This window comes from Callithrix jacchus, chromosome 8, assembly GCF_049354715.1.
Source record: "Callithrix jacchus isolate 240 chromosome 8, calJac240_pri, whole genome shotgun sequence".
Lineage (NCBI taxonomy): Eukaryota > Metazoa > Chordata > Mammalia > Primates > Cebidae > Callithrix > Callithrix jacchus.
In genome coordinates this window covers 9,865,435-9,891,017 of record NC_133509.1, presented here as the reverse complement: position 1 = coordinate 9,891,017, position 25,583 = coordinate 9,865,435, and the positions used below count along the sequence as shown (strand labels likewise).

Sequence of the window (25,583 nt, the reverse complement as noted above, 5' to 3'; positions counted from 1 at the left end):
AAAGTCTTCAACAGTTAGGAAAATGACTGATGATATTTTTAGTTTCTAAGTCGGAGAAAATGGAGATGTACTAGAATTGAGAACTCATGAGCTGGGAAGCAGAAAGTCATAAAGACTCATTACAGCAGTACTTTAAGTCAAATCACCCTGCTGGGGGACAACAGATTTGGCACAGTAACCCATCATTTGTTCGTGTGTGGCTATGTCACTTCTAGAGACTTCCCTGGTATGTCAGAAGAAAAATCCCCAAACCAGTAAAATCACTGCGAAAGTCCCACATGTATGCGCAGATATACACCAATAACACTGAAAATTACTCTTGGAAAGGTGCTCTCTTGCTTGGTTATAACTTTAACAGACCAAGATAATGCTGCTTTTAGTGTTTCTGAAAAGGTAACACATGAAACCTAGTTTCTCCTGGACTCTGGGATTTTGTTCTGAGAACCCATTTGCGGGGGAAGGCAGGTCAGCTGCACGACCAGAAGTTCACAAATTAAGAACATACAAATGACAGGACCACCAAATTTAGAAAATGTCCTACAATGTGCATTTTATTCCATATCATTATACAATGTTTACATATAGTTATAACTCTCAAGAAAATGTCCTTTACCAATTTTATGTAGTGTCTAAATCTTTCACTTTAACATGAACTGAAGAGTGGAAATCCACATTGATTATTATCCTGTGGACTGTCATGAGCTGCACGTGTGCCAATCAGAAAGGAATGGAAGTCTCAGAAGAGCAGCGTGGCTTAACAGACCCTAGGCTTTAGAGAATTCAGGCATGCGGGATCCACAGTCTCATCTCGTAGTAAAACTCAAGACAAAATAAATTAGCATTGGACAGAGTTCTACATTGTACAATATTGAACAAAAGACCACAGGGGGACCTTTCGTTTAAAGTAGCACCAGTCCACACCTGCTTGTGTTTCCAACATTAATCTTCCTGTCCGCTCTATCATTGGCACTTTGAATGGAACTTTTTCTGCGTTAGTGAGGACTCCTACACTGGCTAAGCATACTGTGTTGCTAAACTCTACAAAGTGTGGCAACATCAACCTGGGAAATGGCACATTTAAACCATTATCGCCCTGACATGGGTTTGCCTTTGTGTGTTTTCCCCACCCCCTGACCTAGCTGGTATTTTGTGGATGTTTCTGTGACAGTGGTAAAAGTAAATAAAAATGCATTTAAGGGGCAAGCAGTTGTTTAAAAACAAAACAAAAAAATGAAAGGATGTGGTCGCAGCTAAGGAGGGTTCACATGTTGTTTAACTCCAGTAAAGTCTGATCCAGCATCTGATGCATACTAAGGTTTTCTTCTTTGGCATGAGCCACTTTCTCTGCGGTGGGATTAGAAAATTAAGTATGAATAGCTGTGCTTTGGACACAATGGTGGTTTGTACAGTTAGGCAGGCAAACATCAATCACAAACACAGGATGAGATGATTAGAACTAGGCATGCTTGTAAGACATTACTCATTTTAGACAAGAGCCTAAGTCGGGGGGAGGATGTCTTTGACCCAAAGGAGCCATGGCACGGATTCTCACAGAGCAGTCGGGTGCACCTCCACCAACACTTCACTACAAAGATAAAACGCACATGGGGTTTGGTGACGGTTCACTGACTGTGCCGTGGGAACAGTGGGAGGTAAAAACCGAATGCAGCTGCAGCGCTGCTTTACAAACTGGAGAAGTTACTAACAGCAGACATTTCCCAGGGACAGGCAGTTAAAAGTCTGGGAGTTGTGCAGTAACACAAACTCACAGAAACAAAGATGACATAAATAGGTTTTCTGAGAACTTTTAAAATGATTTATTTCTGTTGCTTATAAAAAAAAAATACCAACATGTTTCATGCACACTTCATTAGGACATTCTTACTATTTTTATAATGTTCTATTTATTATTAGCATGACATTCTCCCCAGACTCCAACAGCACTGTTAGACTGAATAAAGCCTACCTTTCAGACAACCAGGGGCTTCTGGCATGAGTTCCTGTTTTCAAAAGCTATTTTGCCCAAGCATAGGTACATTTAATCATATTTCAGACACTATACCAGATATTTATGTTAGGAATATGAATATGTAATAGGAATATACACACACACACATATATTTATATACTTAAAGCAGGACTCATGGCTGTCAGTGGGAAATAGAAAATTTGGGGGGGTCCTCATTATCAGTTCAAACAAGAGGACCTGCTATTTCAAAGAGGAGTGCTGAATGATATAAGTATTTTGCCATAAAAGCTGTTTCGTTATTGAAGAGAACGTAATGATTCCAGCCATACAGAGGAAAATGCAGGCAAGGCCAGACGTTCAGCCAATTCCTTGCATTTGCATTTCTGCAGAAAGCAACTGTTTTCAACTCTATTAGTTGAAGGTAGGACAGTCTTAGATTTTCTGCACGTGGGCTCCACGCCTAGAATTCAGCCCAAGTTTTTTCACTCTTAAATTTAATCCTCATTCAGGGCCAGCTTTAGTTCATTAGTGAGGCGGCGGTTTTGCTCAAGTTGCTGGTAGAGTTGATCTGTACAGTCAGCAAGCAGGTTAGCAGAAAAGAGGCAGAAGGAAGAAAGGTTAGCAGACTCAGTGAGAGGCAGGTAATAGAGAACACAGAGACCTCAAGCAGGACAGCAGCTGGTCATTGGCTGAGCAGTTTACTCTTACCCCATAGTCAGCTGTCCTGTATCGAGGAAGGGTAAACCCTACAAAGCTTTGTAGACTTAGGGTCAGAATTTCTCTCTTGGTGGGTAAAGAGGGGAGGGGTAGCAACAGGAGGAGGAAGAAAGAGTGAATGTTCCTCTTACACCGCTTTGTGAGCTGAGCCATACATAGTTTCTGGCAATAGACTTGGGAATGGAGGCCTGGCTGGAGGCGAGACAGCGGGACATCCACCCCTTACTAGGGCTCAGTGTTGAACTCAGCTGAAACCTCGACCTGCCCAGTGCAGCCCACCTCTTCCAGGACCCCTTTCCTCTCAGGTAGTACCAACTGGGGGGTTACTGCTTTTGCTGCACTGAAATATTTTGAAATTCAGAATTAAGTCTCTGTCCTTCCCCCAGTCACCAAAACACAGAGTCCACATTCTGACTCTCATCTAGCTTTAATAGTGGTATCTATTCAAATAGCAAAAGCAGCAGCCCTTGTCTCCACTCAACACTGATTTAGAATTTACCTGCTTGCTTCTTGAAGAGGATGGCATTCATGTGTGGTACTAATGGATGTGGATAGAATGAACAAAGCTTGGAACACCTACAGATCAGCGTGATACACATTTTACACACTGACACGCGATCTGCTCACAGGGCAAGGAAACCAACTGCAGGAGTCCGTCTGTATCTGACAATCCAGGGGACACCCAAGCTGCCAAACAAGAGCCCGGTATGCACCGGGAACAGCCGGAGGATGCATGGTGGCTTTGAATGATGGTGACAACTTGGATCTAGAAATATTTCATGACCTCGAAAAGCTAACAATCCTACTCCTGGGGAAAATGTGCCTGCAGCCCCCAGGTCTGTCAAGAGATTGAGCAGCTCTCACATTAACATTCTCATAAATGGTAGGATGCTCGTTACATTTTCTCACTTGGAATATCTGCTGCTCTGTCCTTTTTGCTCACCCACAGTTTCTGAATATGCAAAACCCCAGTCAAATGTCAGCTACCTCCTCCAGGGAGCTCCCAATCAGAATGGTTCTCTCTTCCTTGTTAGCTCCAAATGCCTATTGGTTCTGACTTGCTTCACTCCTCTCTCCTGGCACTAGCCAGCCAGCTCATCAAGGGCAAAGAACCTTTCCAGCCTGTCTCTCTACCACACCCCCACTGCTTCCCACAGCGTTTTGCATGTGACATATGCTTGGGGGTTGCAAGACATAAGCCCCATTACTACATTTACACTATGGACATAGGGAACTGTCGCCATGAGTAGGGAGCATGTCTCAGTTTGCTGAGCCCCGATGTTTGGCCAGGCTAGAATGGAAGAACTTTGGAGAAACTCTGGAGAATCCAGAGGCTCAGTGTGAATTCAGCAGGAAGGACAGTGTTCCCTCCCACAGCCTCCTCTGGACCTGCTCTCCTTCAGCTGCTGTGGAGCTGCTGTGCATGGGTGGCCCAAAGGCGGGGACAAGACAGGCTCTTATCCTTGGAAGTGTTCTCCCCTCCCGTTCTATGGAGACTCCCAGCTGAAATTTTCAAGAGCCCAAAAACTCAGTGATGCTTTTGGATTGGCCCACCAAAGCAGCTGTGGCTATGGGCCGGCCCTTTGAACCAGAAGCCTGGGCTCCAACAATTTCCTGATAAACCTGACTTGCTGTTTTCCTCTTGCACATGCACACCCTGGGCTACTCCCAACCTGCCCTCCTGATCCAACAGTGCCTACTTCCCTTTGTCGAGTGTACTTATAGAAAGTGTGAAAGTCTCTGGAAGGATTTCCAAAAAACAGATGTGCCTCCAGAATTACATGCACATCTGCTCAGCAGAACTTTCAGACTTGGCATTTTGTCTACATCAGGAAGCAGGGTTTGCTCAGAGAAGGGTGCACTTCTCTTATTCTGAATTTAAAAAAGAACAAGGAAGGAGTCACATTCGGAAGCAGGCCCAAGGAGCCTTAAGAAAAGAAAACATGAAATTATAGAAGTCTTTATACATGCAAGGGAGAGACACTGTCCAGACTCTAAATTTAAAAGTCCATCATACCATGACTAAAATACTTTAATTCACAGCTTTTTTTTAAAAAAAGTATTTATTTCCTCTCTGCTTTGAAATCTCTGTAGAGTGAGAATGACACTATCTTCAGAGTTTGTCCAAATTTATTTGAGTATGGTGATATATGGGCTAAAAAAGCTATATACAAAACATGCAGATCATCCATGTTAAAAAAAAAACAACAACCCAGGAGAGAACTATACAGGCAGATTGCTGAGGAAGGAGAAATGGTGGGAATTACGACACTAAAGTCCCTGTTGAGAGTTGGAATTTTTGCAATGTATTTTTTTAATCACTTAATGGCTGTTTGTTAACCACAATAGCAGCCCAAATGAATACGATTGTTGGGGAAAAGACACCTTTCATTGCTATATTTTAAAAATGTCCACAAATGAAAACATAGCCATTGAACACAAAGATTATGTACAATCCCGCCCAAAGTATGTGCTGAAGAGCACAAAACAAATCACGACTGAACAGAGTGATCATGTTTAGAAAACCTAAGGTGTCACTTTCATGATCAAAATAAAGGTAGCTGAGTAATAAATATACTTCAAAAAAGCCCGAACTCTTCTTTGTGCTGTAAACAGATGATCGACAATAACCAAAACTTACACTTACATTGTTTGCATCCAAGTTCTTTTTCACCCTTTTCAGTGTATAACTTGCTAGTAACGTGGGATAGCTACGGAACCATTATGAGCCTTTCATCAGTTAGCCATGTCCTCCCAAGTGGGGCCACCAATGTATCAACACAGAGGGGTCACTACATCCCAAGCTAAACCTCCAGCAAAGGAAGACACTGATCAAGCCAGAACTTAAAACTCTCAATAAGCAGCGTCCCCTGTGTGACCCAGACTGCATACCAGAGCCATCACAATCCCCCCCAAAACTCCATAGATGTCCAGGCCTCACACTAACCTTTGAAGGGGTGCAGGCCTGGGCATTTTTTTAAAGTTCAACAAGGAACTACTGTGCTTTAGAAACTCCTGATACGATTATGTATAGTGTTCAGAATTTAAAAGAAAGCAGCAGCCAAAAACTAACCCTCATATGTGTGAAGCAGCTCTGTAGTTTTATTCAGTGTTGAAACTAAAATGTCAATAAATAAGAAGTAAAAAGAATAGCAAATAGAAATAGCTTACACAGTGTTTATTTGACACTGAAAAGATGAGCTTCTGTACAACAGAAAGCACAGTGTGTGCCTGGCTCTAAGGCAGGATGCTAACAGAGAACCAGGGTCAGCTGGAGAACAGACAAATGCAGAGCTCAGAGAGGTGGTACGTCCAGCTCGACGAGGGAGTCTTGGGAGAAGTGAAGCAAAGAAACTTATCTGCGTGAAGATAAAAGGTGGGAGAAAAAGAAAAAAAGTGGTACAATGGGAAAAAAAAAAAAAAAGGAAACAAACCAATAGATGAGAGCACTTGAAACACAGACAAGAAGCAGTCATGCAAAACCCACTGCCAGCCACACGTCAGAAGGATTGCCGTCACCTCACCTGAGGCCGTCACAGGCTGCCTTTGGGCAAGGGTGCATTTTAAGAAGACCCATGAACAGAATTGAAAAACAAATTTTATGCCACACTCATCTTTCCGGATGCAGAAAGTTTTTCCCAAAGAATCACCATGTTTTAGCACTGGAAAAGACCTTAGAGACAAATGATCTGATCCACCCCCTCACAAATGGGGGATGAGAAGACAGACTTTTCTCTGGTTTCCATGGCAACAGTCATGTCTCTAGGTGCTTTTTTGTTGAGTGTGAGGATTCTATAACCTCTAAGGCAGCACGCACATGCCACACTCTTCAAGTTACCAATTTTTTTTTTTTTTGCATGGGTAAATGAATGACAGGTGGGTTTGGAAAATGACATTTCCAGCTTCGATGGAATTTAGGGTGATATTAGAATGAAGAACTCTGAAACATTACAGATTAGAATTTAGTAGAAAAAATTTAATGTTTAAGTTTGGTTAGTAATATGTAAATTAGTTATATCTGTTCAAGGTTCTTCTCTTGATAATAGGATTACCTACTCCAACTCTTACTGCCTAACAGTAAAATCTGAGCCATTAACTCCTAAGCTCACATTGTACAATCTGTGTTCCATTTCCCATTTCTTTTTTTGAGACAGAGTTTTGCTCTTGTTACCCAGGCTGGAGTGCCATGGCGTGATCTCGGCTCACCGCAACCTCCGCCTCCTGGGTTCAGGCAATTCTCCTGCCTCAGCCTCCCGAGTAGCTGGGATTACAGGCACGCGCCACCATGCCCAGCTAATTTTTTGTATTTTTAGTAGAGATGGGGTTTCACCATGTTGACCAGGATGGTCTCGATCTCTTGATCTCGTGATCCACCCGCCTCAGCCTCCCAAAGTGCTGGGATTACAGGCTTGAGCCACCGTGTCTGGCCCCATTTCCCATTTCTTTGACACAGGTTATGGTAAATATTCATTTTAATTCCTTTCATAAAAACAAAGTTAAAGGCTTGGTTACTCAGCAGAGGGTTCCTTTTACTCTAGAATTCTTAAAAGTAAAAGAGGATCTTTACAGTACCAGCCTTCAATTTCTATTTACTTGATGAAAATGATTATGTTGTACTTAGCTGAATCTCAGGAAACAAATTTTTGATATTTCTTGAGAACTTCCTGTACAACAGCATGGCCATCTAGTTTTACTTGAGTTTAATTTCCCAAAAGGATAGTGCTCAAGGTCACTCATTCTAGTTCATTACTCTCACTTAGCATTTACAAAATAAAAGGAATCTGAAAGGAAAATGGTTTGTATAGACACACTTAATCTAGTTGGCCTTCATATTAGTAGACAGTGAAGAAACAATGACTATTCTAGGTTATGACAAAAAGGGTGAACACAGCAGTGCAAAGATCAAGAGTGCAGAGATCACGAAGCAAGGAAGGGATGGTGGTGCGTTTATTACATTAGCATGAGGGCATGGGTGCAAGCAGGCAGAGCGGATGCACGTTTACATGGAAGTCATATCGTTGAGAGCGTGGTCCAGCTCCTCGCTGATGGCTTTGTACTTCAGTTTCTGAGCATACAGCTCGTCTATGACCAGGAAGTGGAAGGCAGAGGTGCAAGAACATGAAGAGTGATCAAGAGATGGAGGGCGAGTGAGGGTGGCGCGCGCACCATCCCAACACAGCAGCAAGAAAAGGGCAATGCATTGAAGGGGTTGGTGCCGTAGCAGGTGGCCAATGCGGGAGGCGTGCGTTTTGTTTTAAATAAATTGAAACAAAAACAAAGAGAACAAAACCCATTAGAAAATAAAATGAGAGAGACTCATTACGAAAATCATAACAAACATGGTAGGTATATCAGTAAACCATGTTAAATCCTAAATGAAACCACAGAAGGCTGTCTCCTGGTCAACGGGGTAGGGGCTAATGGATCATTTTTCTTTTGCAGAGCTGTATTTTAATTACACTGGAGTGGTCAGCCACCTGCAGCTATAAACAATGGGGAAAAAAAATCCAAGGGCAGTGTTTTGGAAGAACAGTTTGTGACTACAGCCTGTAGTCCTTATCTGGCTCCACCTTCAAACCATTGACTTCCTGACCACACCAGACCGCTGGGATAGCGATTTCTTAATGCCATTGAAGCTACTCCTGTGGTCTTGCCATTCCAGCTGCCTACTACTGATTCAGGAGGCTTGAAAACCAAAGAGCGCCACACTTTACATGGCACGTCTGCGGTCCAGTTTTTGTGATTGCGCAGGTTTCATACTTGGCTGCACTTTGGCGGATCATTTTGAAGCCATCTGTCATTCTCTCTTCTCTGCTGCTTTGGTTATTGCTGCACCAAACCCTAGCTCCCTCTCTAATCCCTTCTATCTGTGATGGATATGTTTCTCTTTTTTCTTTTTCACAGTAACCCTTCACAAGCTTCAAAGCTCAACAGTTAGGATATCCGTGAGACAGACTGGTTTTTACTAAAATAAAACCTAAATGCCTTAGGGGACAAATGCTTAACTATATTTTCCGCTCCTCATTCAGGATCTAAAGTACTTTGCTAAGATAATAAATGACTTAAAAAAAACAAAACCCCAAATCCTTACTTTGAATTCATACTTGGAAGAAGATGGATTCTTCTAAAAACAAGTCCATAGCCTTCCCAATTTAATTAGGAAATAACAATGAAGATTGAAACTATACTAGAGTCATTCTCACCTATAAGCACCTCACTCACAGTGAAAAATAAACCTGCCACAGTTCTGATGAGCAGGAAGTTAAGCTAGACGGTGTCTGCCACTATGGCTGGTGGCTAACTAGTCACCTCTTGAGCAGAAGACTCAGGTTCCTGGGTTTAAAAGCCACAGAGGAAAACCCCAGAGGACAGAAAGAAAGAATATGCAAGTGCAAAGGAGTCTATCAAGGCAGACGGAAAATTTGCTGGATCAGTATTCAAACATAAGGAGTAATTGAAAAACAGTACTTAAGATCTTACCTTCTAAGTCATCAATGCTTTTCTCCAATTTAGTTACTGACCTCTCCGCAAACTCAGCCCGAGTCTCAGCCTGTAATGATTTATTTGAGTCAAAGTTGGGAAGTTTTATGTTTTCCTTAGTTACAAACATAGGGAAAACTAGAGGATGAACATGAAGCACATCACCCATAAAATGGACCTGAGACTACTTGTCAGTTTCAGTCATTAACGTGAGAAATGGCAGCTAGTATGGCACATAAACTCCAAGGTGACCTTTGAATATTCCTGACTTGGGTCACTGGACCTTTAAAATGAAAAGGCCCTGACCGGTTCCATGAAAACAAACTCATTTAAAATGCAGCTGGCTTCATCCACAACTCTCACATTACCTCCTTCAGCTTGTCGGAAAGGACCTTGATCTCCTCCTCGTATTTGTCTTCCTTCTGCGAGTACTGGAATTAGACAGAGCATTCCAGATGTCAGGCTGCAGCCCGCTCCACTCCTGCCTCCTCATGCAGAGAGCTCGCCAGCCCAGCCAGCAGATGTTAAGGACGTCTCGGAGGTAATGGAACCTCTGCTATCGAATGGCACACCGCAATACATTCTCTGCTTTCTTGCCTATTGTTTTACATGGGATAACAAGGTAACTTATCCACTTGGCACTTGGTTTAAATTAAATTGATGACTCACATCCCCAACATAAAATAAATTCTCTAGTTAAAAAAAAGAATTTGTTATCCAGTAACTCTCCAAAAATCACGTCCTAATACTGCCATTTCCTAAAATGTCTATGTACTGTTGCTTTCACCGGCAGGGCCTCTTTTGAGCAGCACTTCAAAGATGCCTTTCCCCGACACCATGCTCCTGGCCTACCTTCTCAGCCTGAGCCTCCAGTGACTTCAAGTTGTTCGTCACAGTTTTCAATTCTTCTTCAAGCTCGGCACATTTGCTAAGGTTTTCGATCAGAGGCAGAAAGGGTGGGAGACAAGCCAAAGGAAGGAGGAGAGAAAAAGGAGAGGGATGGGAAAAAATGAAAACCAAGTCCTAGAGACGAAGGACTGCCTTAAAGTAGCCAAATCATCAGGTATGAAAATGTTTGCTTTTGCCAGGAACACTGCCCTCCAGCCTTGCAATAGCAGAAGGCAGGGTGACAAAAATCCAACAACTTTGAAGTGCAATAATTTGGCTCCTTTTTTGGCTGCCCAAAGAGCATTTACGAAGGGAAAACAAAGGAGCACAAAGGACCAAGGGAAAGCACTTAAAGCAAGATATAAATAGCAGAGGGTGAAGTGAAGGTGCAGTCGTTATACCAAACGAACCAGTAGGCATTGGAAGCTGAAAGACGTCTGGGTTGCAATTAAACCTAAAAACCACACATGAGCCATCAGTACCTTATCCTCTGCAGCCATTAATGCTTTCAAGGTCTGATCCATTATTCTTAATTGTTCTTCCAGCTGTCGGACTTGGCTGTTAGTGGACACAGGAAATGCACAAGGCCATTCACAAAATCAGTGTGCAGGTAAGGCATGCAGTGATACACGCATTCATACATAGACACCCCAAACGAGTCCTCCATGTTCCATACTCGTGGCTCGTCCACATCAAATGAGTACAAAAGGAGCCCGGAGCTGAAACAGGTAATGTGCAGCTGCCAGAAGGTCATGCTGTTTAGTCACTGCTCTGTAGCACCCCATTCGTGGCCTCCTGGTGCCGGGCCCACTTACCCTTCTGAGAGCTCAGCCCGCTCCTCTGCACGTTCCAGGTCGCTCTCAATGATGACAAGCTTACGGGCCACCTGCAGCAGGAAAACACAGAACACACACACCATGGGTCTTGCAAGCTTAATGTAGGAGGGCATGGGGGTAGGGATCAGATCACATCAGTCCCTAAGGGTTTTGTCTACAAACAATATGATTCTCTTTCTGGTAGACCAGAGAGAAGCAAGTCTCCATTAGGAGTGCCAGCAGAGGAGATCAGAGGCTTCTGCTCTGACTCAGTGGTCAGTTGTGATTAAGCAGTCTCAGTTGGAAGTCTGACCCAGCTGAACTGGCAGCCAGACCAAAAGTGGAACCAGGGAGAAAATAACAAATTCACCATCTCAGAAACAGCAGTAGGAAGAGACATGATGCATTTTATACTGAAAAGGTAGGAGCTGCCAGGAAAACAAAGTAAACCTAAGGCCTCCACTGATCTGATGGCTGATCTGTGCGTCTACCTCCTTACTGCAGAGGAAGAATACAAGCAACACTAACGTGAGACCAGCTGGTGAGATAACCGACAAACTCAAGTTTGTAGTTAGTGGAAGAAACAGAGAGGAAGGGAGGCTCTGAAGCAGATCAAAACTGGTGAGCACAGTGTCACCTGAAAGTAGTGATAATAAATAGGAGGGGCACTGCTGTCTCAGGACGGCCACGATGTGATCCGATACGGAAAAAATGGAAACCTTAATCATCACATTGCCTCTGTTACCACAGGAGGTTGTTTTCATGGGGACATGGCCAGGAGCAAATTCAGCAGAAAACCTGTGTTGATAAGAGTATTTTTTTTTACCACCCTTGAGGAAAGAGGGCCCATGAATCCACTGAGCAGCTGTCTGTGGTCTCTAGGCTGCCCAGTCTGGATGTGCTAGGTGAATCTGGAAAGAAGTGACTGGCACCATGACAGCGTGAGAGCCTCCTTTCACAAGACACAGGGCCCAACTCTCCCTTCTGGCCGAAGATCTTTTGTCTGGGTCTTTGTGGCTGGGGGAGAGGAGTTCTGGTCCTTCTTCCCAGTGCTACTGATCAGCTTCATGATAAGGTCTGGGATCCTCTAGCAGGATCAAAATTAGAACCGTTTTCTGGAGACAAGGGAACTCTGATTCTGGAAGCCACCCATTTATTCCAGCAAAGCAGACAGCCTCACTCAGGAATCAAGGTTGTGCTCTGCTCCCTGGCCTCCTGCAGGCCACCGCTGAGAGTCCACAAGGCTTTGGGCCCTAGGATCTGACCTCTTCATATTTGCGGTCGGCATCTTCAGCAATGTGCTTGGCCTCTTTCAGTTGGATCTCCTGAATTTCCATTTTCTCTTCATCCTTTTGGGCTCGACTTTCAATGACTTTCATGCCTCTGAAAAGAAAGACAGCAGGAAAATCCAAGAGTTAGAGCTGAACTCTGCAAATGCACACTGCACTCCTGTGGCCTGTGAGTCTTGGTGTAAGTGGTAGACCAAAATAGAGCACAGAGCTACTTTTATTTTCCAAACCAGGAAACAACACTTTCCAGAGCTAAAGGTGGAAAAAAGAGACATATTTCTCTCTGTTCACCGTGAAGGAACTCTCTCACTTCAAGTACTGATGAAACTACCAGGCATCTCACATTAGATGAAAGATACCATGTCAGGATCCTGTTTGAATCTTGGCGGCATGAAACTGGAAAAGACAGTATGTTAAATCGATGAGATTTCTTTCCTTTCCTGTGGGAAGCCTCAGCTTGCACATGAACCAAAGCTACAGTGAAATCAAATTTACCTTTATTTACCTCTTTCTACAAAGAATCCTCTTACCCTGCCAACCATAAGCAAAAATATTAGACTGGCTTACAAAAAAACTGCTGATATTTGACCATTTCAGACCAGTAATAATGGCAATTTCCTATGATTCAACTGAATGCTTCAGGCTAAGTTTACCTGTAATGGAACCGTTTCTTATTTTTTTAAATTATTTTATTTTATTATTATTACTTTTTTATTAATTTTTTTTTTTTTTGAGATGGAGTTTCGCTCTCGTTACCCAGGCTGGAGTGCAATGGCGCAATCTCGGCTCACTGCAACCTCTGCCTCCTGGGTTCAGGCAATTCTCCTGCCTCAGCCTCCCGAGTAGCTGGGATTACAGGCACGCGCCACCGTGCCCAGCTAATTTTTTGTATTTTTAGTAGAGACGGGGTTTCACCATGTTGACCAGGATGGTCTCGATCTGTTGACCTCGTGATCCACCCGCCTCGGCCTCCCAAAGTGCTGGGATTACAGGCGTGAGCCACCGCGCCCGGCCGGAACCCTTTCATGACAGCAACTCTGGGAGACAGGCCTGACCTTGTCGTCTATACTCAGTGTATCAGGTTCTATGGCATGGTGTTATGTTTCAGAAACATATTAACCTGTGATATTTTACAGCCATATGGAATCATGAGTCATGTTAAAATGGAATTCATTCATCACAATTTAAGTAGGCAGTATAAGTAAACCACTACTTTATTATCATATTTTTGAGACAGAGTCTCACTCTATCACCCAGGTTAGAGTGCAGTGGTGTGATCTTGGCTTGCTGCAACCTCCACCTCCCGGGTTCAAGTGATTCTCCTGCCTCGGCCTCTCGAGCAGCTGGGATTACAGGTATGTACCACCACACCTGGCTAATTTTTGTATTTTTAGTAGATTTAGGGGTTTTGCAATGTTGTCCAGGCTGGTCTTGAACTCCTGGCCTCAAGTGATCTGCCCGCCTCGGCCTCCTAAAGTGCTGGGATTATAGGCATGAGTCCATTATCTTTTGATGAAGCATTGGAATACAGTTGAGGAGATCTGGGTTGGAGTCTTGGCTTAGCCACAAATATGCTGTGAGCCTCGATGCAACTCATATCATTCTCTGAGCCCTAGTCTACTCATTTGTAGAACTAAGGGACGAAATGATCCCCAAGTTCCCTTTACTCGAAAGTCTAACATTACCAGACTGCCTTTAAGGTGCACTAACAAGTATATTTCAGAAAGAAGTCAGCCACAAAACCGCTCTTATGTGTACACTGTAAGAGATGATTAGTCATCTTTAAGAAATGCTTGGTTAGCAAAGAAACACTAAGCGGCAGTGAATAATGGCCTAAAAACTTGAGCTAAAAATCTTCTTTAATCCTAAGGTATGAAATCACTATTTATACCTGACACCTGGTGGCAGGGTCACTTCAAAGATGGAGAAATGAACAAGGTGACTGACTGCTTTCACTTGCCCAGGTCACAGCACAGACAGATACATGCTCAGTGTTCTGAGCCGCTTCCTGCTATCCCTCAAGCAGCAGAATGCTCTCTCACCTCATGGAGTCTCTCTTCAAGTGCTTCTATGCAATATGGCAAATCCTTAATTCCAACAGTTGAGCACAAGGGAAAATGCCTTCTAGACCACACAAGGCTGTGCTGGTCTATACGAACCATGCTTTCCTTTACTACCACCAAGCTGAATCTTGGAGTAGAGCCAGCTCACAGCAGAGGTAGGCTCAGAACACACAAGCATCTGACTATCTGTGTATTAAGACCAAGTCCAAAATATTTTACTTTTGCAGACCGTATTTTTGTTTGTGTTTTTTTCTTCTACCTAATTGTTAAGCTATTTGACAACTGACAGTCCATAGTTCCTTTCTCTAGGCCTAAGACTCCTTGGTCTATTTTAAAATAAAGTTATACTTAAAAAAAATGCACAATTGCTTTGTGGTCTGTACGAAAGGGCCAACTTGTATCCCTAAACTTCTCTTTTACATACCTGTCTCCCTTATTAGATGGTGAGCTCTGCGATGGCAGGAATAAGATCTTTTTCTTTTTTGTAACCTTAGGGCTTAGGACAGTGCTTTGCACATAGTACGTGTTTCACTAATGCTAAATGAACAAAACCTACTGAGTTATACCTGGGATCAATGGCGGAAATGATTCCACCACCAGGGGACTGAAAAATTCTTAAACCTCAAAGATCACAGGAGCCCTCCAGTTTATTCCATTAGGAAAGGCAGCTGCAAAAGATGGCTGATGAGGCATTCTCACCTCTCACTCTCATCTGCTGCCTTCTCAGCTTCCTCCAGCTTCTGCAAAGCTGTTGCCAGACGCTCCTGGGCACGATCCAACTCTTCCTCAACCAGCTGGATGCGTCTGTTCAGAGAAGCTACGTCAGCTTCAGCCTAGGTAGAGAGTGAAAAGCATTTCAGAGTTGGGGAGAAAGTGAGGATGGTACCTTGAGGAGGTGGCTGGGACTGCGATGCTGATTTCAGACAGGAAGACTGTCTTGTGGTGAGCTACCTTTAAGTGCATTACAAGCCTTAGTCAATTCCGGAGTTCTCAGATACATTTAGACATTGATTTATATAGTAAACATCCATATATATGTATATACAAATCTATACACACAATTCTCATCAGACAGACCATTAGCAAACGCTCTTTCACATGGCTCGTTTCTTCCATAGATTTCAACACCCTGGCTTTGCTTGCTTGTTAAACAAGCCACCTCACTCACTGGGGCCTGAAGTGTGAACTGAGACAGGACTCACCAGGCTCAGCCATGTAAGACGATAGCAGTACAGCCAGAAAGCGGACTCAAGAGTTTCACTCAACATTCTTTTCTTCTAGCCACTTTATCAAAGGAACTAAAATAGTTTAAAATTCAGTGGTTCTAAAATACACACCACATGAAGGCCCAACACAATCCAACAACCCCTTTTAGAATAGCTGGCCTCATTGGAATGGAGCCACGACAAATCTTCCCAAATGTTTTTTATGTAAGCCTATGAAATTCCTTAGAAGTCAAGGTTAACACAAGAAGAGCATCAAACTCCTAAAAAGAAAAGTAACAAAAGTACTGTTTTTACTTGGTATCTATCTCTGGAATAAAATGTTTGTTTCTTTGAGAGGCAATGATCTTTTCCTATGGTAAGAAATCGTTGCTATGAGCCTCAGAACCCTTGTAAGACTATGATGTTCCACTGTACACACTTGCACTGGTGGCTGTTGAAATACTGTGCGTGGAAGTGGAAGATGGAATTACTAATCAGGTACAACGCCTCATCCACTTTGAATATATGCTCACCAAGGGGTAGTGGGGTTTGCAGAACACCTAGGTGTTTTCTAGAAATTACAATAAACACTTAGGGACCCATGGTAATAGGATAACAAATTCCTCTACGTACAGCCCTGTCTTCATCATTGGACTGTAAGCTGCTCACATCCCGAGAACTCACAGTTCTCTGCATAGAGTATGGGCTGAGGAACAGGAATAACACCAACCTAATTTCAGTAAAAGTAATTTTCTTAGCTTATGGATCCACAGTACAAAGTTAGAAATGCAAATGTAGTTAAAGACTGAGGTCACAGCCTTAATCAAAGGAATCTGAGAACCTTCAGCTGCGGCTCATCTAGATTTGTAAGACTTTAAATGCCAAGTTTTATCTGGCAAGAGAGGTGAGTAGGGCATCTCCAACTATGGTGAAGGACTCTATAAAAACACGCAGGCTGTGCACGGTGGCTCACACTATAATCCCAGCACTTTGGGAGGCCGACGTGGGAGGATCATGAGGTCAGGAGTTTGAGACCAGCCTGACAAACATGATGAAACTTTGTCTCTGCTAAAAAATACAAAAAATTAGCTGGGCATGGTGGCATGTGCCTGTAATCCCAGTTACTCAGGAGGCTGAAGCAGGAGAATTGTTTGAACCCAGGAGGTGGAGGTTGCAGTGAGCCCATGATTGCGCCACTGTACTCCAGCCTGGGCAACAGAGCGAGACAAAAAAAAAAAAAAAACCTGTAAATACACTTTTATCCTGACAAAAATGTAGTAATTGGTTGGAGGCAGGGAGCAGGGCAAATGTGAAATAAATCGGAGGAGGAACATTTACAGCTGTACTGCCTATAAAGGAAATCCTTATCAGTGCACAGCTGGTAACTGGGCCCAGCCAGGAATTACTGGCAGATGACTGTTGTTTTGGGGGTTATGAGTATATTGAAGGGTGAAGGTAATAGGATAACAAATTTCTTAATTACAGGGAACTGTCTTTTAAAAACCATTAGGCATTTTTTTCTTACTATTGCCAGAAGGATGTATACATATTAAGGATACACTTTTGGGTCCGGCAAGATTTCTTCACTTTTCTACATTTTCATTTTCCAGTAAAATTCTATTCCTTTTGCAGGTGGGAGGGGGGACTCAAAGCTGATGCAAAAACAAAGGGCAAAAAAACCAAACCAAAACAAAACAAAAAACCCCGAAATTTAGAACCACACAAAAAACCAAGCACACATATCAAAAGCCCTCCGACAGCAAAAAGCCTCTGTAGCGTGTCTAGGTTATGTACTCCAAAGTACTGTACACTCTTTTCTTTCCCCCTTTCTTCTATTTAATATGAAGGCAGATATCCTCCTTACAGAGGCCCTGGCCTGTGAGAGAAATGCCAGCAAGATTTTCAAAAGCTTTGTGTAGCCACCAGGTTTAAGTTCTCTGCTCTGCTTCAGATCCGGGCCTAAACCTCAAGGACTTTGTACTCACTGAAAGTCACCTGTTTATGCTCTGGGGAAAGAGCTCTCTGAGTGACAGGTCTCTGTCCCCAGTTCCCCACACACCTGAATCACCAGAAAGGAAGCAGACAGTGCCTCATGTTCATTCCAGCCTTGCTACCCAAAGGGCCCCCACCAATCCATCTACATCTTCCCGCCGATCACCCCCACCCCCATTCTCTCCCTTAGCTCTCGGCGCAGAGTTTACAGAATGCTGTTGTCTGAACGTCATCTCCGTGTTTCCCCAGCAGCATTCTGCAGAGCCTCAGACTCCTGGACATCAGAGAATATATCCTACGGGAATACCAGCCAGCAGGGCTTCATAGAGGGTGCCCCAGCAACAACTAGGCATGGAGACCCACGTCTAGGTGACAGTTGGTGATATGGAGGGAGGAATGGTAGCTCATACACAGCAGACCTGAGGGTGGCTGCCCCTTCCTGAGGAGCCCCTGTAAATCCAAAAAATAGGGTCTCAATATTTTAGCTGGAAGGATCCCCAGGTCGGCAGTTCCCACGAGTGGCTTCGTGTCAGAATCAACTCAGAGATGAACATAAAAAAAAAAAAAAATCAAACTTCCAGGCCCTATCCCTAGAGATTCTGATTCAGGAGGTCAAAGGCGGAGGGCAGGAATCTGTACTAAAAATAAACAATCCCCTTCACTACCACCCGAAGAAGCTGGCCATTCTTCTAGCTCTTCACTAAAAAGAGGGGCAGGAGGGAACTCTGACCCTGGCCACTGAAGTATGCAGAGGCCATATAGCCAGCAGTGGGAGACAGGATGAAAGCCCAAGTCACCAGGCCCCTGGTGTGCTGGCTCTCCACTCTTCACTTCTCCTGGCTTCCGGAACGTCATGGAAGCCTTGGAACTGGCAGTTCTCACTCCTGCGGTCTTTATCTCTTCTGACATCAGATTTAGATGTTCTCTGGGCCCCACCCCAACTCCCCAAGAAAGGCCTCAGGGACAGACCCTAACCAGGTCTAGGAGAACAGTTGCTGTAATGCAAATCATCCACTAAAGTATTTATCACAATCTTTTCGAAATTCGACAGGATATAAAATTGAAAACTTCATAAAACAATGCTAATGGGTGATAGGAAGCTCACGCAAGGACACGGAGCATTTACTCCCTGGCCCCGAAGTCAACGCCTACTGCCCCAGAGGTTTCAGAGCAGGACAGGTGGAGGGGCTTTGAGGTTAAAGCCAGGACCTGGGAGTAGTATCTGAGGTCACCTATCTTTATGGGAAAACCCTCAACCCATGGCAGGCTCTGCAGGCCCTAGTATACTGTCTAACAGAATTTTTGTTTAGTTCCTTAGAATTCAAGATCTGTTTCATTTTATAATTCAATTAGGGCTACCTTCTCTTTCTTATTTTTACTTTTTATTCTGATTTATTATGCTCTATGCTCCAAAAGCCCCACACCTGTCATCTTCACTAGCTTTTATTTCTGGTATGTTTTTTTTCTAAGTTTTGAGGTTATTTAAATATTTTCTTTCTTTTTTTTTTTTTAAGATGGGGTTTCACCATGTTGGTCAGGCTGGTCTCGAACTCCTGACCTCTAGTGATCCGCCCACCTTGGCCTCCCAAACTACTGGGATTACAGGCATGAGCCACCATGCCCAGCCTTATTTAGTTATTTTCTAAGGTTCTTTTCATCACAGCACCTGGGAGCGTCTTAAGAACCTGCCACTGCCTCTGCCTTTGAGCCCACAGACACACGACCATCTGTTAGTTAAAAGCAGATATAAATAACAAGGCATTTGGGGGAGGGAGGGTCAAGACCCTAGACACAAATTATTTCCAGGCATGTAAATTACTCTTAGTGTACTGAGTTAGCTTTCTTCTTTTTTCTGTTTTTGAGGTGGAGTCTCGCTTGCTCTGTCACCCAAGCTGGAGTGCAGTGGTGTGACCTCGGCTAACTGCAACCTCTGCCTCCTGGGGTTCAAGCAATCCTGCCTCAGCCTCCCGAGTAGCTGGGCTTACAGGCACGTGCCCCACCTGGCTAATTTTTGTATTTTTAGTAGAGATGGGGTTTTGCCATGTTGGTCAGGCTGGTCTCTAACCACTGACCTCAGGTGATCTACGCGCCTCTGCATGTTGGGATTTACAGGCGTGAGCCACCGGGCCCGGCCAAGTGAGCTTTCTTCTAACAGCAGCACATGCGCCGACTGCCAGTGAAGTCAGCTTCACTTCCGATGCTAGTTTCTTTTATTTCAAAAGTGCTATTGTGTTCTAACATGTAATGGACTACTCAAAAAAGAGACTGCTATATTAGTAAAGGCTAATTCCTGCAGATCTGTTTTTAAATACTTCCTGATGCTCTGTACTTGAGGTGCTTTATAACGCACAGGCTCCTCCTCCAAGGTAACAGCTAAGGGCATGCACCCCATTCCCCCACCCCCTACACGGTACTATATGGAAGTCAAGGGCCTCCTCACCCCAACATAGTAAAATATTACTCAAAATCAGATTTGAAAAAAAAAACACACACAACTTTTATGAAGCCTAGATTTTCATGAAATCCAGATGTTTTAGCCAATACAACAACAGAAAATTAAAAATGGCAGTGACTTTTACTTTTTAAAAAAGTATTCCAGTTAAGGCTATTAAGAAAAACTACTGGCGGGAGAATATTATATTCTAGAAATCAATCCTCTGGAGTATGTTTCCAAGGTCCTGCCTGAACCGGGGTGGAACTTGGGATGAACAAAGGTCAGATCTTTTTATTTCATGCAAACTGTAGTTATATGAAGGTTTCACCCAACTTGCTGTGTAAGACCAAGTGACCACAGCCAAGCTAAACTTCTGCCCTTATATGGTAAAGAAAGGGGGGGAAAAAAAAACACTGATGACATTAAGGGGCACTCCCATGGATAACAGATAAACACAACCTCCTCTGGGTGTGCCAAAGCCCATAATTTATGAGGCATATTTGTATAATGAGGGAGAAGAGACATGAACAAGGCCTTGTGCCTCTGCCTTGCCTACATGTGAAAGCGGAAATGGAGAGTATACATTCCACTTACAGCCTCTCTGGGAGTGCCAATGCAAGCACAAAATGCACCCTCGATTTTCCGATCCCGGAAATATTTACCAAGTCTAAGAGGGAAAGTGCTGGGAATTTTCGTAAATTGGTTATTTCCCATGATTTAATCATGTTACCAATTAAGAACCTTCTGGCTACAACTCCCTGTCTCCTTGTTTGCTGGATACCACTCAGAAAGGAAGAAAGAAATCAGCTTCTTCTTGCTTTTTTTTCTTAAAAAAAAAAAAAAACAATGACAAAAAGCAAACAAAACCCTAGTGGGTCACAAGACCTAGTCAGTCAGGTCAAGCAAAGGAGCCTCATTCCAACGTTTTGAAGGATCCACACACCTTGGAAACACAAACTAGGAGGAAATAAGGGATGCTTTTTCCAAGGTAAGGGCTGGTTTAATAGGGGCTATTAACTACAGTCTGAACCTCTGAGAATTTGAGTTTAGTCCAACTCTGTGGTCAAGTATTTTTTAGAGTGGCTCATGGTTTTGTCACTAAACCTTTATCTTTGCTGCCAAAAGAAACGGTTGCTGTTGGCTTAACTGGCAGCCCAAGCTCTATCTAACTCGGAGACCTGAGTTAGCTACATTTAAGTTCCTGTTTCAGAAGTTGGGAGCAACTCGCAGCCTGAAGGTCTCTCCGCAATGGTCTGACCCAGTCCTCAAGTTGCTGTCTTACACGGTTCTGTGTTCAATCACCCAGGTAAACCGTTTTCAACAATTACTTGAAAAAACAGAAACGACTTAAGCCACTTCTGATACAAAGCCATGAAAAGAATGAAAGCATTATCTTTAGCCAACTGGCACAGGAAGAGTTCTGTTACAAAAATGATGTCCAAAGAGAAGGGAAGAATAAAAGTAATAATATGCCCTTCATAAAATTTATCTTTTGTGTCTAACATCAATCACTAGGCCAGGAGTCGATAGAAGGCTCTCCCACGTAGGGTCACACGTTCTCGTTCTTAGCAGGGTGAGGAGGCTTCAGACTTCCACTACTAACACCACTTCAACCCACCAAACATTTCTTCCAGTCTGCCCACTTCCTCGTCATTCCTGCCCCCACCTCAACCAATGTTGATTAAAAGCAGTAAATGAACTGTTTTATGATGTCATGAAATGAGCAAGGCATTTTTTTTTTTTTTGAGACAGAGTTTCGCTCTCGTGACCCAGGCTGGAGTGCAATGGCGCAATCTCGGCTCACCGCAACCTCCGCCTCCTGGGTTCAGGCAATTCTCCTGCCTCAGCCTCCCGAGTAGCTGGGATTACAGGCACGCGCCACCATGCCCAGCTAATTTTTTGTATTTTTAGTAGAGACAGGGTCTCACCATGTTGACCAAGATGGTCTCGATCTCTTGACCTCATGATCCACCCGCCTCGGCCTCCCAAAGTGCTGGGATTACAGGCTTGTGCCACCGCGCCCGGCCGAGCAAGGCATTTTTAAGTCCCCTTGCTGGGTGGGGAACTGGTGAAGGAGCACTGTGGTGCCAGGGCTTTGCAGTGGACATGGGCTGGGCGCCGTGGCTCACACCTGTAATCCCAGCACTTTGGGAGGCCGAGGAGGGCAGATAACCTGAGGTCAGGAGTTCAAGACCAACCTGGCTAACATGGTGAAACCCAGTATCTACTTAAAAAACAAAATTAGCTGGGCATGCTGGTGTATGCCTGTAATCCCAGCTACATGGGAGGCTGAGGCAGGAGAATCGCTTGAACCTGAGAGGCAGAGGCTGCTGTGAGCCAAAATTGTGCCATTGCATTCCAGCCTGGGTGACAGAGTGAGACTCCATCTCAATAATAATAATAATAATAAAGTAACAGCGGACACACAGCACTCACCCTGCTGTGCCAAGCACTACTGTACTGTCTTTACATGTAACTCCTTTAACCAACAGGTAGATGCTGTTACTACCCACACTTCACACTGAGGGAACTGAAACACAGAGGTTAAGTAACTTGCCCATAGCTAGTAAGTAGTGGAGCTAGGACTCAAGTTCTGACAGTCTGGGTCCAAAGGTCTTGTTCTTATCCATCATATTCTATAGTTCTAATGGTTCAAGGACAGCTGCTGGCCAGTTAGAGAGGGAGTCGGAAATAGTTTAACACCCAGCCAAGTTCAGGAAGATCCAAAGGACTTTTGTTGACTCTTCCCATAAAGCAAATACTGATAGTTATCTTTTGCCTGTTGATTTCCTTATTCCTGTCTGCATTTTATCTGAAATTTTCTCTGGTTGAGCTTTCCTCTGAAGAGGACCATTTCAGATCTTGAAGTTTCTGTGGCCAGCCCTACACCCATTACAATAACCTGAACGATTTACTCAACTCACAAGAGCCCCGTATATTCAACACAGCAGGACAACATATGGCTTGTCACAGAATTCCCAAGGTGTTTCAGTATCTTGATTAAAAACACACACACACACAAAATCGACAAATATCAAATACTAGACTACCTCTGAAATCCTGTTCCTGTTTGCTGGATACATTTGCCTTAGAAGAAAGGAAGGAAGCCAGGTATTACATTCAACTAGGGGGAGGGGAAGCCCGCAAGAGAATACACCCAATAACTGTTGACACTTTGCCAACTTTTTCCAAGACATGGTAACAAAGGATTATCTATCTGTGTGAGAGAACTAGGGAGGAGGACTGCTGAAGAAAGGGAAGGGTGAAGGGTTTTGCATACTATATGTCAGCTCTCCTAACAGAACCGGGCACTGTCAAGCTGTCAATGTCTCTCAACCGCCTCCGCGACACAGGCCTCCGGGAAACCAGAGTCGACCGGGAAGGCGAAGTTTAGCATCCCGGGGCCCCAAGTCCGCAGTGCCTCTCCCACTTGACCTGTCCGCGCCCCTTCTCAAAGGTACGGATCTCCAAGAGGAAGGACCTACTCCCTCCCATTCTCAAAGCAAGCCAGCAGCGCAAAGTGCACCTTCCGGGGACGCAGAAACACGACCGAACGCCACCACCCCAGAAACAGACCCTTCCTGGGAAAATGCTGCTTCCAGAACCTTCTCAACACCACGCCTGTTTCTCCAGGGATCGTTTACTGTAGACCAGCGAAATGGAAAGGAAAGGCTAAGGAGAACAGGCCGGGCCCCTCCCCAGAGACCGCCGCCAGCTGGCCCAGGTGCGCCAGGTGCGCCCTGGAGGCGTGGGGTCGGGGGATCGGGGACTGGGGCCTCCAGGAGGGCCTTGCCGGGCGCCGCGGGGCCGCCCGGGGAGGATGCGCCCGCCTCTGGGGGCTGCGAGGTGATGGGTGGGTCCCTTACGGTCTCCCTCAGCTTCCTCTCGTGGTCCAGCTCGCGCTGCAGGCTTCCCGCGCGCTCCTCCGCGGCGTCCGCCTGCTCTTGCAGGCTCCGGATCTTCCTCCGCACCGCCTCCAGCGAGCTGCTCCCCGCCATCGCGCCGGACCGGTGGGCGGGCTGGAGGGCTGCAGTGGGAGAGGTCGGCTGCCGCGCTGCGGACCCGGCTGCCGCGGCTGCCCCGGTTGCCCAGTGCCGGTCCGCCCCGCCCAGGCCGCTCCTTGCAACGACGGCGCCCCCTGCAGCCAGGAGCAGTCCGGAAGTCAAGGCCTCCGGGGCGGCGCAGGCGAACGGCACGCGGGCGCGCACGGCCGGGCGGGGCGGGGCGGGGCGCGCGCCGCGGATTCCGGGACCAGCCGGAGGCACTGCGCATGCTCGCGGCGGCGGCGAGAAAGGCTCCGGAGGCGCGCTGCGGGGGTACCTGGTGGACTGGGCGCTCCGGGAGGCGTCAGCGCCAGGGCCCCTCCCCGGCGCCGTGATGACCCGGGGTAACGGAGCTGGCTGCTAAGGGCAAGAGCGACTCCTGCCGGCCGCCGGAGCGCTCCGCTCCGGAGTCCAGATTCCCTTGCCCAGGAGCGAGAGAAGCTGAGCGGCGGGTCTGGAGCGGGTAAATATCCTAATGCGACTGATCCTAACCGCAGTATTACAACCACCGCACTACCCCCATTCCCAGAAACTGTCCGAAGTGAAAACCACCAACGTGTAGAGCATAGTGGTTAGCCCTCCTGTTCTAAATGCAGTTTTCCTAGACTCTGGCTCCTACTCTCCTGCTGTGTGGCTTCGGACAAATAACTTGCCTTCTCTGGGCGTCATCTGTAAAAGTGGAAATAATAGCACTTTCCCCATGGGGCTGCTGTGAGAATTATGAAGAACCACAAAGCGCTTAGCACAATACCTTATCCATAGCTAAAAACTCAAATGATAGCTACGATTAAGAAATACACAAGCACTGTTTTAAGTCAGGCTGCGGCCCATAATCAGCTGTGTGATATCAGGCCAACCTCGCTGGGGCTCCCTTTCCATGGGGGAAAAAAAACCCAGTCATCCTAAGGGTCTCTGGTTTTCACAACCTTCTTTGGTGTCAGACCAGGCTCTGAGATCTCCTGGAATCCGGTCAATTCTGGGATGGACTGGGACGCCTTTAAAAGGCACCCCAGGGAAAGCCACAGAACGCTATGAGAGAGCCTCTGGCTACAGGTGGAGAAAGTCACTGCGGACCGTCTCTGCAGATTTCCCCCTTCTTAAATGCCTTTTAAGTCTCAGGGCTTTTTCTCCTCAGCTTTGTCACAGAAGGCTCTTAAAGCCAGCTCCCTAAGTGTGGGAATAATAAAGAAAACATGCAGCCGGGCGCGGCGGCTCACGCCTGTAATCCCAGCACTTTGGGAGGCCGAAGTGGGTGGAGCACGAGGTCAAGAGATCGAGACCATCCTGGTCAACATGGTGAAACCCCGTCTCTACTAAAAATACAAAAAATTAGCTGGGCATGGTGACGCGTGCCTGTAATCCCAGCTACTCAGGAGGCTGAGGCATGAGAATTGCCTGAACCCAGGGGGCGGAGGTTGCGGTGAGCCGAGATCGCGCCATTGCACTCCAGCCTGGGTAACAAGAGCGAAACTCCGTCTCAAAAAAAAAAAAAAAAGAAAAGAAAACATGCTTGACAACCCTCTCATCCTCCAAGGCCTAACAAGGACCTTTGGCTTTCCTGACTCATTTTCTGTGGAGTTTCTCACAGCCTCTGCTGACACTCTCACAAATCCCTGCGTGGGTCCTTGCATCCTGTAGGTGGGAGTTTCTCGCTTTGTTTCCATACAGTTCAACAGGTCAGGTGGGGA

At 45.3% G+C, this 25,583-nt stretch overlaps 1 protein-coding gene across 29 annotated transcripts in view; it reads right to left on the bottom strand.

The window, feature by feature from the left end:
• Positions 1–524: 524 nt before the first annotated feature.
• The window catches only part of TPM1 (tropomyosin 1), a 29,728-nt gene continuing 4,669 nt past the window's right edge, over positions 525–25,583 (bottom strand). For 3 of the 29 annotated variants that reach the window (XM_078333317.1, XM_002753206.4, XM_003733889.6), the window contains exons 3-9: positions 14,921–15,054; positions 12,135–12,252; positions 10,870–10,940; positions 10,537–10,612; positions 9,535–9,597; positions 9,167–9,236; positions 525–1,344 (exon numbers count right to left, since the gene is read on the bottom strand). In XM_078333317.1, coding sequence (XP_078189443.1) covers positions 1,262–1,344; positions 9,167–9,236; positions 9,535–9,597; positions 10,537–10,612; positions 10,870–10,940; positions 12,135–12,248 — 477 coding nt within the window. In that variant the 5' untranslated portion in view covers positions 12,249–12,252; positions 14,921–15,054 and the 3' untranslated portion in view covers positions 525–1,261. Of the gene's footprint in view, positions 2,538–5,849; positions 6,046–7,685; positions 7,769–9,166; positions 9,237–9,534; positions 9,598–10,018; positions 10,613–10,869; positions 10,941–12,134; positions 12,253–14,920; positions 15,055–23,718; positions 23,959–25,583 lie in introns of those variants that run through there. The other 26 variants (XM_009005001.5, XM_009004999.5, XM_009004998.5 and 23 more) reach the window with 19 other exon arrangements.